At 41.7% G+C, this 18,854-nt stretch overlaps 1 protein-coding gene across 1 annotated transcript in view; it reads right to left on the bottom strand.

Annotated features, from left to right (window-relative positions):
• The window catches only part of LOC126354010 (tRNA N6-adenosine threonylcarbamoyltransferase), a 65,306-nt gene extending 48,620 nt beyond the window's left edge, over nucleotides 1–16,686 (bottom strand). Inside the window, exons 1-2 of the mRNA XM_050003324.1 lie at nucleotides 16,388–16,686; nucleotides 10,029–10,250 (exon numbers count right to left, since the gene is read on the bottom strand). Of these exons, the coding sequence (XP_049859281.1) occupies nucleotides 10,029–10,250; nucleotides 16,388–16,502 (337 nt within the window). The 5' untranslated portion in view covers nucleotides 16,503–16,686. The remainder of the gene's footprint in view (nucleotides 1–10,028; nucleotides 10,251–16,387) is intronic.
• Nucleotides 16,687–18,854: the final 2,168 nt, after the last annotated feature.

Genomic DNA, 18,854 nt, shown 5'->3' with positions numbered 1-18,854 from the left:
TTTCCTGAATAAAGGTGTCGGACAAAGCAGAACCCACATGCACGATGAAAACTCGGTCTTGTAAAAATGCCCGAAGAGAACAGGGCAGGCACCCATGGAAGCCCCACATGTAAAGAGTACAGAGTATACCAGTTCTCCAGCAGGTGTCATAGGCCTTCTACAAATCGAAAAACACGGCTACAGTCTGGGATTGCTGCAAAAAACCATTCATGACACGGGTGAACAAAGTAACGAGATCGTCAACTGCAGAACGCCACGGCCAAAATCCACACTGTGCAATCGTGAGTAAATGGCGAGATTCGAGCCACCACACCAGCTAGGCATGAATCACACATTCCATCACCTTGCAAATGCAGCTGGTAAGAGAGATGCGGCAGTAGCTAGATGTAAGGTTTTTATCCTTACCGGGATTAGGAACTGCGGCTTTACGCCAGTGTCCAGGAAATGAGCCCAGATGTAGTTGTATGTGTTAAGCACAAAGTGCCTGCCTGCAAGAGAGTGGTGCTGCAACATCTGAATGTGGATAGTGTCTGGCCCTGGGCCGGAGGACCGGGATGAACTGAGAGCAAGTTCTTGTTCCCTCATAATAAAGGTGGCACTGTAGTGCTCACGATTAGGAGAAAAGAAGGGCATCATTTCCTATGGATAAAGGCAGGATGATAGTGGGAAGAGCTCAAAACGTCCAGAAAATGGCGGCCCAAGGTGTTGTGGATAGCAACAAAACCCATGATGACAGCGGCAACTACTGTCAGGTCGGAAATGGGGGAATGGATCTTGGTTCCAGAGAGCCTTCAGAGGTTGGTCCACACAACAGAGGAAGATGTGGAACTGTTAAAAGAACTAGTGAACGAGATCCAACTAGCTATTTTGCTATCCCGAATAACTCGACGACACTTTGCATGCAAATGTTTATAATAAATGCAGTTTTCCAGTGAAGGGTGGCAGTAAAAACACGGAGAGCATGTCTCTGTCCACAAATTGCAACGAAGCACGCCGCAGCCCACCAGGGGACTAAGACACGATGTGGTAATGAGGAAGTGCGAGGAATGGAACATTCTGCAGCAGTAAGGATAATATTTGTGAGATAGTCCACCTGTTCATCACAAATGAGGAAATCTTTATCCGAGAAGGTCGCCAGGGAGGAGTAAAGCTGCCAGTCAGCCTGAATAAGCTGCCACTTGGGCATGCATGTGGATGGGGTAGGAGTCAGCAGATGGAGAGCACATGGGAAATGGTCGCTTGAGTAGGCATCAGAAAGAACAGACCACTCAAGACGATGGGCAAGGTGGGCAATGCAAAAGGATAGGTCCATATGGGAATAGGTGCGCGAGGAGTCATAAAGGAAAGTGGGTGGACCAGTGTTAATGCAGAAGAGGTTGAGTTGGTTAAAATGTCAACCAAGAGGGCACCTCTTTGGCAGGTCCTGGGAGAACCCCAAAGGGGATGATGCGCATTAAAGTCACCGAGTAATAAAACAGTGGAGGTAGCTGCCCAATAAGTTGAAGGAAGTCAGTCCTGGTGCCATCGAAGGACAGAGGTACATAAATGGTACAGAGGGAGAAAGTCACGTGGGGAAGGAAGAATGGTAACAGCTTGAAGACGGGTAGTCAGGGAGATGGGCTGATTATGAAGGCCATCCTGTATACGCAGCATGACACCCCATGAGATGGGATGCCGAACTCAGGTGGAAGGTCAAAACGAATCAGTAAGTAATGTGGAAGCTCAAAGCGGTCTTGAGGGTGCAATTTCGTTTCCTGAAAGCAAAGTACAAAAGCAAAGTACAAGGCGATGCTGCGATGCAAGAAGCAGCCGCAAATATTCTTTGTGGGACCAAAGGACTCGAACATTCCATTGGAGGACAGTCATGAGGAGGAAGAGATGTAGGGATGTCAACTCAGTGTCTGCCAAGGGACAGCCGGTGGAGAGTCGCTACTACAGGGCACAGAAGCAGGAGGATCCTGCTCCATGGAGTCCACACAAGCATCCGGCGTGCTTGTGCAGGCGGTCGGAGGAGTCCAACGCAGAAAAATGGTTGGTGGTGCACACTGGCAAGACAGAGGCTGGCCAGGCTAAGCGACCACATGGCGACACTGTTGAGCAGGAGCTTCAAATTGGTAAAGGGAAAGACAGTTTGTCTTCAGCGGACTTCTTCGAGCCCTTCCGAGTAGAGAACGATTTGGGTGATGTTTGGCAGGAGGGACGGAAGAAGTCATCTTGGGAGTACTCCTTCTGGCCTTTCCTGCCTGCCGGTTGTGTAGTGGATAGCTCCACCCCTTTAGGCAAGAGTTTGACAGTTTGCTGCACAGTGGGACGGGGCGATGACAATGCTACCTTGACACTGGGTGACTTCACAACCTCAGAGCCAAATCTGAGGTTGCATGTCTGTGTAGCTATGTCCTTCATGGAGCGAGGGGTAACAAGAACTGAACTATAAGTGCCACAGGGGAGAACAAATGTTTGAGACTAGCCAGTAATTTGCGAGCTACTGGGTAAGGCACTTTTTCCTTTACCCGAATCTCTTTAACAGCCCACTCATCTAGATACAAAGGACAATCCCAGGAGGAGGAGATGGCATGGCCGCCATTGCAGTTAATACAGCAGGGAGGAGGAGGTGGACATTCATCCTCATGTGCATCCCTACCACAAGTTACTCATTTGGCTGGATGTCGACAAGACGTTCTAGTGTGACTGAAACAATGAAACTGGTAACAGCGCTTTGGATTCGGATTGTACAACCGTAATGATTCCATAGCTTGCTTTAATCTAGGACAGCAGCACCACCCTATCAAACGTGAGGAAAAGAGTGCGGGTGGGCACCAAGGAGGAATCGACCTTTTCATTACATGATGAACGGCAATGACACTGTGTTCAGAGAGGTAAGATTGTATTTCGACCTCGGTTAGACCGCCAAGCAGCCTGGTGTAAATTACACCACAGGAAGAATTCGAAGTTCTATGAGTCTCGACACAAACAGGGTAGTGGTGGATAATCGAGGTAGCAAGTAGTTAATGTGCTTGAGCATCAAATGCCACCTCCAAAAGCAAGGTGCCATTCCATAAACGAGAGCAGAATTTCACAGGACCAGCAATTGCATCAACATCTTTCTGAATAATAAATGGATTCCAAATTGTTAAGACTTTCGTGGCCACTTGTTGACAAACTGCTTATTTGCTTCTGTCTCGGGTTCTTCGGCCGACGTTCGTGTGATGATTTTGCTGACGTTTCGCCAGCACGAGTGGCTGGCATTGTCAAAGCTTCACCCTCCATTGCCGGAGGTGAACTCTTAACAAATCCATGAGATGGATAAATAGCTTAATCTGTAGTCAAGTTTTCGTGTGGCATAACACTGAATCTAAATTTGTTGACAAAAAAGTTGAACACAGGTCTAATTTTATGAAGAGTGTGATGGTTTTCCTCTCCTTTTTTATGTACTTTGAGTTGTCATTGGCACTGAGCATGAACACAAAACTGGAAAACCTATCACGGCTCAACAATCGACTCACAACGCCTGTTTGCAAAAATGATAATGGATCAGTTGACCAATAGTCACTAAGCTTTGCTAACTTCACGAGACACACTGTTGGTGTGGGCGGGGTGGGGGGGGGGGGGGATGACAATATATTTTGTGTAGTTTTAATGAATCCCACTTGTGCCACACAGAGTTCTTTTTTTTTTTTTTTTCATTTCACCGTTTCATTAAGGCAATTTTTGTACCTGCATACCTATTTGTTTCCATCTTTGTTTCAGACAGCACTGTCACGGAAAAAGTTAAAAAAACAGTCATAAAGATGATTTCCTTCCGCAAACAAGTGGCTCCAGACGCTGACTGAAACACTAGAAGCTGAGGCTGTGCACTGACTGTGCTCCTGGCAGTCATGAGCATTGAGTAGAGTAAGACTTGCCATCGCATTTGTTGCTGTAACATTTGTTGATCGTTGCAGCTCCTCATCTCATGGAAAACCATAATTCAAATTAGATAAAAAGAAAATGGCAAATATGTTGCACAACTTGGAGCGGGTTGTGGTCAGGCATTTTGCTCATGCCTTTAGGCGCTCTGCAGTACACCAGCAAGTGGAATGTGATACTAAAACATTTAATTAAAATGAAAGTGATGATATTCATTTACCTAACATTGCTCTCTGATTTTCAATCATAACTCTACACAGTGTCCGGTAATCTACAATAATGAAATCACTTTAAAGCAAGCTGAGAAACGTTCTTTATAGCTCCTCCTTCAAAGCTCTGAATGACTGCAAAATGGATGATCAGCAATGTAGTAATAATGAATGGCCATACAGTTGAAAAACGGAATTGTTCGCATGTCCTGATAGTCTCTGGTACCTTTGGTTGGGTACAAGGTAATGCATCACACATTCGCAACAATAACATGTAACAACTTTTAGTAATGTATTTCTTTCCTTCATATTGTAACAAGTTTACTTATAGATCTTACTGATTTTCTGTAACTGTGTCAAATTTCTGCATTCTGTTTTATATATACATTATAATTCTTACTTTTCTCTGTTTGAAATGCCAAGCTACTTCAGCCTCGAATAAACAAAAAACTGCAAGTTTGTACAGATGTGGGGCACCCATGTGGCAAAGTTTCAGACTCTGGGGTTCCACTGCAGTGATTAGGGTTATCTCGATACCATATTTTCTTTTTTTACACTATTGTCAGTTGATGTGTCACAAGTGTAATACCAATATAGTAGAAGTATGACTACAGTCACATGGCACTTGTCCCAAATGACCGATTTCAGTGCATATGTGGTGGCAGTAAGGTGCAGCGTTCAATCTTGGAGTATCCTGAAGTGCGTAAAGTGGTGGTGTGAGATGGGGCTAAGTGGCCAGCTTCGAAGGTTGGGCATAGCAAAGATTTCAAAGCTTCAGCAAGACAACAAATTAATTGACACCTAAACGGAATGTCCATTTTTAAATACCATCCAACTCACAATTGAGACCAATGTCCCTGGATGCTAGCAATCTGTTTTAGCTGCTTACCGGATACTGGCTTTATGGCTGCCAGGGGTGCTAATATGGAGGCTCTCTCTGGTAGCCACAAATTTTATGGGCTTGTCTTTACTGAATTGAATGTAGATCATGACTGGCACTACATCTCATTTTCACATGATGTTAATATTTAGCTCAGTGAATGAGGGTCTGGTTGTGGTCTACAGGCCAGAGGAAGCACATTATGACTCTCAGTACAGGGTGCAAAATTTGTGTGGTTGGCTGTATCAGACTTTCATGCTGGGTGTTCATGTAATTTGATGGGGCAGCGATACTACATTGAACTTATGGTCACCTCACAATGGATCAGTATGTACACATCATGAAATATAGTATGGTGCCAAGTATGAGGATGCACTATCTGCTGTCCCGGTGGAGTGACCCAGTTCAAGACCACCACTGGTTTATACAAGTCGAAAAGTCCATTACAGTTTTCACAACAGGCTGATGTCAACCTGATCAACTGTCCTTTTCAAGTGCCATACTTGAGACCTATTGAAAACTTAGGTGCCAAACTGAAGCATCACATGAATTTACATTGGTCGCACTGGTCCTATGCACACTAGACCATCTGTACCATCTGTGGGACCCAGTGTTGGGAGAGTTACATGGCAGATGACACACACTTCCAGAGGCTAACCATCTCCATGCCTCATAGGTCGAGGCAGGAAATTTATGCCAGTGGTTGGTGGACCTTCCAATTACCTCATCCCTGATGTGACACTTTTATCTCACATTACTCCACTTTATATCATTACATCTGAAATAACTGTATGTTTGTTAACTGGAAATCTAAGTGAAATCATTGTACTTAACACAAGCAAACTTCAGAAAAGAACAAAACTAACCAATTTGAAGTGAAGTAGAAATGGTGTCCTAATAAGTGACAGTCAGAGATACTGACAAATAAAAGAACAAGTAGACCCTAAAATAATAATATATGCTTTCTTACTGTCTCTCCAACATTTCCTGCAATTATTGTGCAAAAAAAAAAAAAAAAAAAAAAAAATGCAGTCGAAGCATATGAAAGCTCTTTTTCAAGTTAATACTCTTTGTGAGCCCCAGGATAACATTCCATGCACAGCCCCCATTTCTCTCTCTTAGTCTCAAGAGAAATGACTGCTGCAGAACACACATTTAGTGACTTCTTCTTCAGATTCCTCATCTAAAGCACTGTCCCCAGTTAAATTTGTATCAGACTTCATTTCTGTCTCCCTTGATTCTGTTACACCATTCTTCTCTTTAAACTGTTTCAAATGTTTTCTGTATGAAGACAATGTTAGCTACTTAATAGATTTTGAACATGCTGATTTTACTGTAGCTGGTGGCTTTTGATGTGACTTCTGGTTTTGTGAGTTGGTTGGAAACCATTTGGAGTCACATTTTCTCCACTGTTTGAATCTTGTATGTCAGACTCCTGGTTAACTGCAAAGTCATTGTCTGTACACGTATGCCTGTTACATGGGAAGAGTCCCATTTCCAGAGGTTGTTTAAAGCATGGCAGGGGCTGGGTTATTTGCACATCATATTTCTATTTCTTGGGGAAAACACATGTTAAATGGCCCCATGAATTCCACACATGAAGCTGTACTTTACGAAAAATAGATGATGTGGATTCAGCTCCCTCTCTTGCTTTGTCGGTTGCACAAATGTGATATGATGCCTAATCAATATCACCAAAACGGAATCCTCAACAGATGGCTTCACAGTACTGACTAAATTGTTAAGTCACTTACTAAAACTGTGGGTCTCAATCGAGCTACTAGTGTGAGATAGTGCATCCTAATATGTCACTGTCACTTCTTAGGAAACATAGTAGGTGAATATGGATTGGGGGTAAGAAATGAAAGAGGAAGCCGTCTGTTAGAATTTTGCACAGAGCATAACGTAATCATAGCTAACACTTGGTTCAAGAATCATAAAAGAAGGTTGTATACATGGAAGAATCTTGGAGATACTAAAAGGTATCAGATAGATTATATAATGGTAAGACAGAGATTTAGGAACCAGGTTTTAAACTGTAGGACATTTCCAGGGGCAGATGTGGACTCTGACCACAATCTACTGGTTATGAACTGTAGATTAAAACTGAAGAAATTGCAAAAAAGGTGGGAATTTAAAGAGATGGGACCTGGATAAACTGACTAAACCAGAGGTTGTACAGAGTTTCAGGGAGAGCATAAGGGAACAATTGACAGGAATGGAGGAAAAAGAAATACAGTAGAAGAAGAATGGGTAGCTTTGAGAGATGAAGTAGTGAAGGCAACAGAGGAACTAGTAGGTAAAAAGACGAGGGCTAGTAGAAATCCTTGGGTAACAGAAGAAATATTGAATATAATTGATGATAGGAGAAAATATAAAAATGCAGTAAATGTAGCAGGCAAAAAGGAATACAAATGTCTCAAAAATGAGATCGACAGGAAGTGCAAAATGACTAAGCAGGGATGGCTAGAGGACAAATGTAAGGATGTAGAGGCTTATCTCACTAGTGGTAAGATAGATACTGCCTACAGGAAAATTAAAGAGACCCTTGGAGAAAAGAGAACCACTTGTATGAATATCAAGAGCTCAGATGGAAACCCAGTCTTAAGCAAAGAAGGGAAAGGAGAAAGGTGGAAGGAGTATATACAGGGTCTATACAAGGGCAATGTTCTTGAGGACAATGTTATAGAAATGGAAGAGAATGTAGGTGAAGATGAAATAAGAGATATGATACTGCGTGAAGAGTTTGACAGAGCACTGAAAAAACTAAGTCAAAACAAGGCCCCAGGAGTAGACAACATTCCATTAGAACTACTGACAGTCTAGGGAAAGCCATGCCTAACAAAACTCTACCATCTGGTGAGCAAGATGTATGAGACAGGCGAAATACCCTCAGACTTCAAGAAGAATATAATAATTCCAATCCCAAAGAAAGCAAGTGTTGGCAGATGTGAAAATTGCCGAACTATCAGTTTAATAAGCCATGGATGCAAAATACTAACGCTAATTCTTTACAGACGAATGGAAAAACTGGTAAGCCGACCTCGGGGAAGATCAGTTTGGATTCCGTTGAAATATCGGAACACGTGAGGCAATACTTACTCTACGACTTATATTAGAAGCTAGATTAAGGAAAGGCAAACCTACTTTTCTAGCATTTGTAGACTTAGAGAAAGCTTTTGATAATGTTGATTGGAATACTACCTTTCACATTCTGATGGTGGCAGGGGTAAAATACAGGGATCAAAAGGCTATTTATAATTTGTACAGAAAGCTGATGGCAGTTTTAAGAGTCGGGCATGAAACGGAGGCAGTGGTTGGGAAGGGAGTGAGACAGGGTTGTAGCCTATCCCCAATGTTATTCTATCTGTATATTGAACAAGCAGTGAAGGAAACAAAAGAAAAATTCGGAGTAGGTATTAAAATCCATGGAGAAGAAATAAAAACTTCGAGGTTCGTCAATGACGTAATTCTTTCAGAGTCAGCAAAGGACTTGGAAGAGCAGGTAAACGGAATGGATAGTGTCATGAAAGGAGGGTATAAGATGAACAACAACAAAAGCAAAACAAGGATAATGGAATGTAGTCAAATTAAGTCGGATGATGCTGAGGGAATTAGATTATGAAATGAGACACTTAAAGTAGTAAAGTAGTTTTGCTATTTGGGGAGCAAAATAATTGATGATGGTCGAAGTAGAGAGGATATAAAATGTAGACTGGCAACGGCAAGGAAAGCGTTTCTGAAGAAGAGAAATTTGTTAACATTGAGTACAGATTTAAGTGTCAGGAAGTCGTTTCTGAAAGTATTTGTATGGAGTGTAGCCATGTATGGAAGTGAAACATGGACGATAAATAGTTTGGACGAGAAGAGGATAGAAGCTTTCAAAATGTGGTGCTACAGAAGAATGTTGAAGATTAGGTGCTTAGATTACATAACTAATGAGGAGGTATTGAATAAGATTGGGGAGAAGAGAAGTTTGTGGCACAACTTGACTAGAAGAAGGGATCGGTTGGTAGGACATGTCCTGAGGCATCAAGGGATCACAAATTTAGTATTGGAGGGCAGCGTGGAGGGTAAAAATCGTAGAGGGAGACCAAGAGATGAATACACTAAACAGATTCAGAAGGAAGTAGGTTGCAGTAGGTACTGGTAGATGAAGAAGCTTGCACAGGATAGATTAGCATGGAGAGCTGCATCAAACCAGTCTCAGGACTGAAGACCACAACAACAACAACTTCTTAGGAAACCCACGCACTTCCATATTAGGAATACGCCATCTTGTGCTATAAAACTAACCTCATAGTTACGCTGCTCACTTTGGAAGATAATTCATTACAGCAAATGAAATAGTATTTAGTGAAGAATTTAATCAAATGAATATTGTTGCAACAGCTACTCAACTTCAGATATTAAAGCCCTACAAGCAAATAAGCTAAAAAAAAAATTCAGCACTTTCAAAATCAAGATTCTTGTCACTGTCCAGCTCGGTAATGGTATGTCACTGCTGTATGCCTCAGACACAGTGAGAAATCAGTTCTAATACTTCCCAACAGAGCTCAACACTTCTTTAATCAGAATCTTGGTGAAAATATGTACAGAATCATTTCAGTAATGATCGTATCATTTGGGGTAAATTAAAAACAATGGCGAGGCAGAACATAAATAGTCATTTACTTACATTACATTCTAATGGCAGTAAGGCATTTCCAGAAAGTCACTCAGAACCGCAGGTCAGGGGAGACTTGCTGTATGGAATGAGAAGGAACCTGTGGTTCTGCGTGACTTTCCACGAAATCTACCCCTTTTCCTAAACCTCCCCAGTCCTTTTCTTTTACCCCTCTTCCTCCTGTGTGAAGAAGGACCCACTAGCTATGAAACCTTGCCAATTACAACTGTCTTTTATGTATGTGTTCTGCTGCTGTTTGGTGAGTAGATTTTTTTATGTATACAATATGGGACTCAGCCATTTTTTGGGAATGGTTCTGTGTTGTCAAATGTACATTATATGCTCTTTAAATAACATTAAAGGATACGCCCTATGCAATGATTAACAGCCACAATTGGCTTGTTCCACAGAAGAGCCACTGTACGTGCCACAATTGCAACTGCAACCAACGGAGCTCCCATGCCGGGGCCTTTTGTGTAGCAAACTACATCAATCTCATTTGGTTTAACACCACTTTCTGTCAGAGCTTCTCTTAATAAACTTTTGATGTTGGATCGATGATGCTGCGCTGTTTCACCAGGCATAAAACCTGTAAAGAAACAAAAAACAAAAAAAAAAGATTGACTCAAACATACAAGTAGAGCATCAACTACTTCTTACGAGGTTTGATGTGCTTCTAACAAATAATGAGTACAAAATTAATGGACAGGTATAGTCTCTACTCTCTATAATTTTACACCTAAAACAACCTGGAAAACATAAACAAGTTGCCCATCCAGTAAACACTCAGGACACAAAACTGCTTCCTTTTTAGCCCCACATTAACACATGTGCATCCATAACAATGAGCCTGTCTTTTTTATTTGCATACTCTCTGAAACTGATCTTGGAAGGCAACTACATAAAAAATTATCTTTTTATGGTCTGAATAAACATTTCAGCTTCCTTAAGAATCTTACTATATGTGCTGTTGATTTCGACACTACAATGCATCAATAAAGCAAGGAGGAGTTGGAGCATATTCCGTAAGATTTAAACTGCATTCTTAGGTTATGCATAATCACAACCTTGGCTAGTGGAAAATTTCGGAACTGCTCCACATAATTTTCAAAATGTTGACTGGAACACACAACAGATCAGTTCATCACCATAGTAAGATTTTGTCCAGTCACATTCACTGTCTTCTTCAACACACAACAATATCCCCAAAAGTTCTATCATATTCCAAGAAACTTACAATATATGAACAAGAAATACATACAAAAACTAGTAACCAACTTTATACCCCGTAATAGCCAGATCAACCAAAAAACAAAAGTAATCAATTCATATCTTCTGCCAAAACAAATCATTAGATTTACCAATTCTTATCGACTACTGTATACTATCAGCTGATTAGTTATGACCTAAAGAAATGAACTGCCAACAACCGCACACAGTGAAAGAGCCAATGACACTAACTGAACAACAGAAAAGACATCCACTTGGAGTAGTATTTGTTGTTACAATCCCATGTATACAAACAAATCAATAAAGAGTGCTCACACACCTTTTCATCTGCATAGTATAACCCCTAGACAATTATTCTGTAGATATTAATACATGCAATCGTATGGCGAATTATAGTACCCTTAGGGAAATGGCAGCAAGAGACAAGAAAGGTGCACTCAGTGTGTATACCTGGGGGCCTCATTCAATATTTTGAAGGGACTATCCGGCAGCCACTGAGGGAACAGGGTGCAACTTTGTGGCGCACATTGGAACAAATGAGACCTGTTGTCTAGGCTCCAAGGTCATACCTGGCTCATTCCAGTGACTGGCAGAGTAGGTTGAGAAGACCAGCCTTGTGAACACAGTTTCAAAGCAGCTCACAATTTGCAGCATTTTCCTCAGAACTAATTGTGGCCCCTTGGTTTTAAGTCGAGTGGAAGGACTGAACAACAGACTTCGAAGATTCTGTGACAAGTTAGGGTGCAACTTCCTAAACTTGGTCACAGGGTTGTGAACTGCTGGGCCCCTTTAAATGGGTTACACGTGCACTACACATCAGAGGCTCCTACTCAAGATAACTGACTGTGTGGGGAATGCACACAAGGGTTTTGTTAGATCAGGTAACCCTCCAACCAATCCAGATAACGGCAACTGTAGCAAAGCCAGAAGAATCAGCATAAGATTGAATGATATGCCTAACAGTTACCTACTGAAGTATTCTCAACAAAATGCCAGGGTTTGAAGTGCCCTTGAAAAACAGTGAAGCTCACGTAATTCTAGGTAGAGAAAGGTTGTTGAAACCTGAAATTGATAGCATTGAGATTTTTGGGGAAAATTTAAGTCTATATCTAAAGGATGGGATAATCAGAAATGAAGGTGGTGTACTTGTCACAGCAGACAATAACTCAAATCTACCGAGATATAAATTGAAGCTGCATGGGAGATTGTTTGAGCAAGATTCAGTATCAGGAGTAGGCATAAAACAGTAAATAGATCCTTCTAATACCAACCAAACTCATGTCCTGATGTAACTGAAAACTTAGTTCACTTGTAGGTAACATCCTCAATCATACTGTAATCACCAATGAAGACTTTAATAATCCAACAAGCAAATATTGCTAAATGTCTGAAAACCACGTAGACAGATATTTCGGAACCCCACTCATGATAGAAATGTTTTGGATCTAATGGCAGCATACAGACCTGACCTCTGAGGATGTACTTATTGAAACTGGTATCAGTGACCATGACATGGTTGTGGCAACAATGATTAACAAAGTACAAAGGACAACTAAAACAAGCAGAAAGATTCGTGTGTTCAGTAAACTAGGGGAAAATAGAAGAAGAAGAAGAAGAAGAAGAAGAAGAAGAAGAAGAAGAAGAAGAAAAACAATAGTGACATACCTCAATGAGGAACTCTAAACTTTTAGGACAGGGCAGCAGTGAGTAGAGGAACACTGACTCAAGTTTAAAAGAATTGTTGACCACACACTGGATAGATATGTACCTAGCAGAGCATTTCATTACAGGAGGGAAACTCCATGGTATACAGCCACTGTAAAGAACTTCTCTAGAAAATGAGATTACTGCATAATAGGCATAAAACAAAGTGTAGGGCTAGAGATAAAGAGATGCCGAACGAAATGCATTTGGCTGTCAAGACAACGAGGCATGAAGATTTCAATGACTACCGTAGCAGAATATTTTCAAATAATCTTTCACAAAATCCGAGGAAATGTTAGACATATGTCGCTGGCACCTACATATGTGTCCAGTCCCTAGTGAATGAGACAGAACCTAAATTTGAGGGTAGCAAAGCAAAAGCTGCAATGCTTAACTGTTTTCAAATATTCCTTTGCAAAGGGAAACCTAGGAAAATTGCCCCAATTTAATTCTCATGTCACTGTAAAGAATAGCGAAATTGGTGGTGGTGGATAGAGTTTAACGTCCCGTTGACAACGAGGTCATTAGAGACGGAGCGCAAGCTCGGGTTAGGGAAGGATTGGGAAGGAAATCGGCCATGCCCTTTCAAAGGAACAATCCCGGCATTTGCCTGAAACGATTTAGGGAAATCATGGAAAACCTAAATCAGGATGGCCGGAGACGGGATTGAACCGTCGTCCTCCCGAATGCGAGTCCAGTGTGCTAACCACTGCGCCACCTCGCTCGGTAGCGAAATTGGTTGGTTGGTTTGGGGGAGGGGACAAAAAAGCCAAAACAGAGACGTCAATGGTCCCATAGGATTGGGATGGGGAAGAAAATTGGCTGTGCCCTTTCAAAGGACCCATCATGGCATTTGCCTGAAGAGACTTAGGGAAATCACAGAAAACCTACATCAGGATGGCCGAACGCAGTTTTGAATCGCTGTACTGATGAATGCAAGTCCAGAGTGAAATCAGTATAAGTGTCAGTGGTGTTGAGAAACAGGTAAAATTGAACAAAGCTGTAGGGCCCTAAGGTTCCCCTAGTAGATTCTATATGAATTTGTAGCTGAGTTAGCCCCTCTTAACAACAATCCCTCAAACAAAAAACTGTGCCCAGTTACTGGAAAAAAAGCACAGGTCACACCAGTCTACAATAAGGGTAGTAGAAGTGATCCATAAAACTACCGGCCAGAATCCTTGACATCTATTTGTTGTAGATGTCTTATAAAATATTCTGAGCTCAAACACCATGTATCTCAAATAGAATGATCTCCTCCATGCCAACCAGAATGCATTCCAGAAAACACTGATCACTGAAACACAATGCATAATTTTCTCACGTGACACACAGAATGCTTTGGATCAAGGCAGTCAGACAGAGGCCATATTTCTTGACTTTCGAAAAGCATTTGACTTTGTGCCATGCCTATGCTTATTGTCAGAAGTATGATCATATGAGGTATCAAGCGAAATTTGTGACTGGATTGAGGACTTTTTGGTAGGGAGGACACAACATATTATCTTGGATGGAAAATCATCAGATGTAGAAGTAACTTCGGGTGTGCCCCAGGGAAGTGTGTTGGGACTCTTGCTGTTCATGTTGTTATTAATGACCTTTCAGGCAGTATTAATGGTAACCTTAGAGTTTTTGCAGATGATGCAGTTACCTATAATGAAGTACTATCGGAAAGAAGCTGCATAAATATTCAGTCAGATCTTGATAAAATTTCAAAGTGGTCCAGAGATTGGCAACTTGGTCTAAATGTTTAGAAATTTAAAGCTGTGCATATCACAAAACGAAAAAACACATTATCCTATGACTACATCAATGAGTCCCAGCTAGAATCAGCCAGTTCACACAAATACCTGAATATAACCTTGTAGGGATATGAAATGGAATGATCACACAGGCCCAATTGTGGGTAAAGCAGATGGTAGGCTTCGGTTTATTGGTGGAATACTGGAGAAGTGCAATCAGGCTACAAAGGAGATTGGTCACAAATTTCTCATGTGACTGGTTCTAGAATACTGTTCAAGTATGTGGGACGCATACCAGATAGGACTAACAGGTAAATACTGAATGGATACAGAGAAGGGTAGCATGAATGGTCACATTTATTTAAATCATGGAGGAGTGTTACAAAGATACTGAAGGAACTGAACTGGAAGACTCTTTCTTGAAGGTAGATGCAAACTATCCCAACAACATCTATTAACAAAGTTTCAAGAACTGGCTTTAGACACTGGAGCTTGGAATACATTACAATCCCTGTGTATCGCTCACATATGGATTGTGAGGAACAGTGAGGACAAGATTAGACATTACTATGTCACTGTTCCATCTCGCGCATCGACCAAAGCGTCCGATCCCACCTGTCGACTTTGGCCCACAACGTAAGGCTGTTGAGGCATGTGAGTCATGACGGTGCAGAGTATGGTTTGTGAATATGGCGTGTTTGTAGGTGTCATTGTGTTGGGGTTCATGGTGCCCTCTGATGGTGTGTTTAGGGGTTTCGTGTTTTGTGATGTAATGGGTTCAGTTTGGTCTTACCGAGTCTAGTGGCTGGTCTGAGTTTTGCCTGAGTTTCGAGAGGAATTGGTTTCAGTGAGTTAACGATTTAGTGGTTTTGTGTGAAAGTTGTTGTTGTGCTGTTTCCTGTATGTCACATGTTAATGTGAGTAAATGAATTTCTTGTAGGTCTTGTTAGGTATGGATATGACAGATAAAATAAGTAATGTGCAACTCCAAGCTATGATGGGCCCGACACAGTTGGAGCTGATCAAATTTCTACAGCTTTTTGGGTTGATCGCAGAGGTGGTCAAGTGTGCTGTGTGTCGGAAGGAAATGACATTGGCAAAAGTTCCAGCATCTCGGACCAGGGACGGTTATATGTGGTGGTGCCAGAGGGATAACCTATGGCACTCCATACGTCATGGTTCCTGGTTCGAGAAGTCTAGGTTGCGCATGTGCAAGATTGTGTTGTTGACATATTACTTTTGTTATGGAGTTTTTGCGCGCATGAGACTGGCGTGAGTGAGAGGAGTGTGCTTGATTGGTTTTTTTGTTTTGCCGTGAGTTTATTAAGTACAGGGGTAAGTTTAGTGGGCCTTGGGTTGTGGTGGAGGTGGGTGAGTTGCAGTTTGGGAAAAGGAAGTATGGCAGGGGTAAGTCTGTGGTTGGTCTCTCTCTCTCTCTCTCTCTCTCTCTCTCTCTCTGTGTGTGTGTGTGTGTGTGTGTGTGTGTGTGTGTGTGTGTGTGTGTGTGTGTGTGTGTGTGTGGTGGGGCTGTTGAACCAGGGGGTGGGTGCTCGGAATGTGCTTTCAGGGTTGTGGAGGGGCGGTCTAAGGCAGAATAAGTGGGGTTAATTGAGGAACTTATAGAACAGGGTTCCACTGTAGTTTCAGATGCTTCTTCTTCTTATAGGGGGTTGGGTGAGAAGGGGTACAATCATTTAGTTGTTAACCATAGTTTAGAGTCTAAAAACTATGAAATGGGGGCTTGTACGAATACTATAGAGAGGATGTGGGGGGCCATTAAGTCAGTTCTTGGGAGGTGGAAGAGGCGCTCTTCCAACCTTCAGTCTCATTTAGATAAGTGCTGTTGGCAGAAGAGCAACGTAGCATAATAAAAGACACCTAATCAATTCCATTCTACACCAAGCAGACTACAAAGAGAAATGCATTCATGGATCAAGCCACATAAAAAGAATTGATTTTAGAAAACTCGCCTAAGCGCAACAGCTCAAATGTGTTGGTCTGTTGGTTTTGAATTTTAACATATAGATTCTATAATCAGATGGCAAATGCTTACCTTCACCGGGAGGAGTGATGTACGTACGCCTGCAATTTGCCAAAACCTTTCCGTCCCTTACTACTCCAATTCCAAGTTTATTAGCACTACCTTCAAAACCAATGGCCACCACCATTATTCCAAATATAATACACAATGTTTCTCTAATATTTTTTATACATTTAACGAATACCAAGAACTTTTGTAGCAAAGAACACTATCATTCACAATAACATTTGTATAACACAAATTCATAAACAGCTCCTCCAACTAAAATCCAAGTCCCTTGCAGACATACCACTCTTCGTTTATCTCGAATCAAATATGAATACCTATCGACAAGGCATCACAAACGCAACAGAAGTGTCACCACAGCTAGTGGCATACTGCAGACTAATATGTGAGCTCGCAGTTTTTAGTGGCGCAACTTAGGTGATGCAACTTTTCTCAAGCCCCAAAAAGTTCCCCACGGTTGTACTTTGTTGAGCCACTTTCCTATCAACGCTGCTCCCTGGCGGCAATAATGTATAGTGCAGTTTAAGCCCTTAGAGCTGTGACAAGATTTAAGTACAAGGAAAACGAAACATAAAGGTTGGATCCGAAAGTAGATATCACAGATGGGTAAATCAGGGAAATAACATTAAGGACGAAAATGCTGCCAGCAGTGGCAAACAAACCAACAGTCAGCATGTAAATATCATCTGCAGACACGAAACTCTATCAATATTTTAGAATCTTTTGGTATTCGTTCATATAGACATTCTGAATAACTAATTTTTAGTTTAATAGTTACTACAAGACACTCTGGAGGTATTTGCTGCATATAACCCATGCTCAGTCTCACAATTTACGAAGTATATAAAACTGGCTTTTTTGGTTAAATATAACTAATTTTCAGTTTAAAAGATGTCACATCTCTCTCTGGAGCTATTTATTGCATATAATCCACTCTTTATGCGCTGCTTGGTCTCACAAATTAGGAAGTTTATACGACTCGCTTTTTTTCTTACATACATTAAGTTGATTTATTTATTCCTGAAAACAGTAAAAACAATAGATGATAGATACATTTTCGTCAGCAGTGTGAATGTGTGCGCGAGTGTGCGCATGTATCTGGGGCTAGCCAATGTTGGCTAACCAGTGAAATTCTGTGAAGGAATAAATAGTTATTCAAATTGCCTACTTCAATTAATGCAATAAGGTTGTCTGCAGATCATATTTACATTCCAGCTGTTGGTTAGTTTGCCATTGCAGACAGCATTTTCGTCTCTGAGCGTCATTTCTTTTAGAAATGTGTTTGTTTCTCTTGATTTACACCCTGGCAGAGAGTCACTCATATTTAGTTGTACTTTGAAGTGGCTGTCTGTTGCCTGCAGAGGCGCCGATGCAGGGCATGCCACTGGGGAGCCAGCTAAAGTATATGCAGATTTCAGTCTGTATAAAGACACCATAGTGGTCAACCCTAAGATGATACTGATAAACGTGTCAGTATACAACCTGACTGCGCTATATGGACCGTTGTAGGGAGATTCCAAAGCTGGCTTGGTGGCATCTGTCTTCAGTAAAACTTGGGAACAGATGTTAAACTCCTTTTGAACAAATATCGTAGGATTTGCGTGATGGATGGGCAGTGCTCGTACATTCACTACACTAATTGAAGCAGGTCATGGTCTGCTGTAGTTACACCATCATAGACAAAGTCTGAAGAAAAACAGAGTGGCTGACCATATATGACCTCAGTAATTAAGGCATTCTTTATGAGCAGTCCTAATTCTGAGAAGCACCTAGGGCAGGGCATCAGTCCATAACTACGAGTGGCAGATTAATGTTGCCTTCAACATGTGATGCCATCATACTACTAGGCCATCCGACAGGCTGGTAGGCAGTCAAATGGAAATGATGGCACCCGCAAAGTCGGGCACATTTCATAGAAGAAGGCGGACGCAAACTGCCGACCTTGGTCAGTCATCAGCGACATAGGACAACCGAAGCTGCCAATCCAGTTATAAACAAAGGCCTTGGGAAATGTGTCAGTTGAAATGTCTGGTAACATGGCGGTCTCAAGCCACTGCATCATACCGTCAATCATGGATAAGACGTACCTCAAATCCTGTGACTTAGGGAGTGGCCTGACTAAATTAATATTAATGTGTTGAAAATGTCCCTTTAGGATAGTGAATTTCTCAAAGTTTCCATACAAGGCAGTGACGCTTCACATTGGACCAAAAGAAGCATTCCATGACTAATTTGAGTCTGGGGTGAATGCTGGGATGTGCAAGATTGTGCAGCAAGCTGAACACAGTTTTATGACAGGATTGCAGAAGGACTCATAGTATACTCTCATGTGATGCAGCACCCCAAATAGGTTTGGTGTCTCCTACCACTGTGCACTATTCTAGTTGTAAACCAGTGACTTGTCCAGTGAGTAGTTTTTGTAGGTCAGGATCTGTGACCCGTGCATCAACGAGTAGTTCAAAATCCAGCTGAG

The sequence above is a fragment of the Schistocerca gregaria genome, chromosome 3 (genome assembly GCF_023897955.1).
Source record: "Schistocerca gregaria isolate iqSchGreg1 chromosome 3, iqSchGreg1.2, whole genome shotgun sequence".
Classification (NCBI taxonomy): domain Eukaryota; kingdom Metazoa; phylum Arthropoda; class Insecta; order Orthoptera; family Acrididae; genus Schistocerca; species Schistocerca gregaria.
The sequence above is the reverse complement of the archived record's forward strand: the minus strand, read 5'-3'. Positions and strand labels throughout refer to the sequence as shown.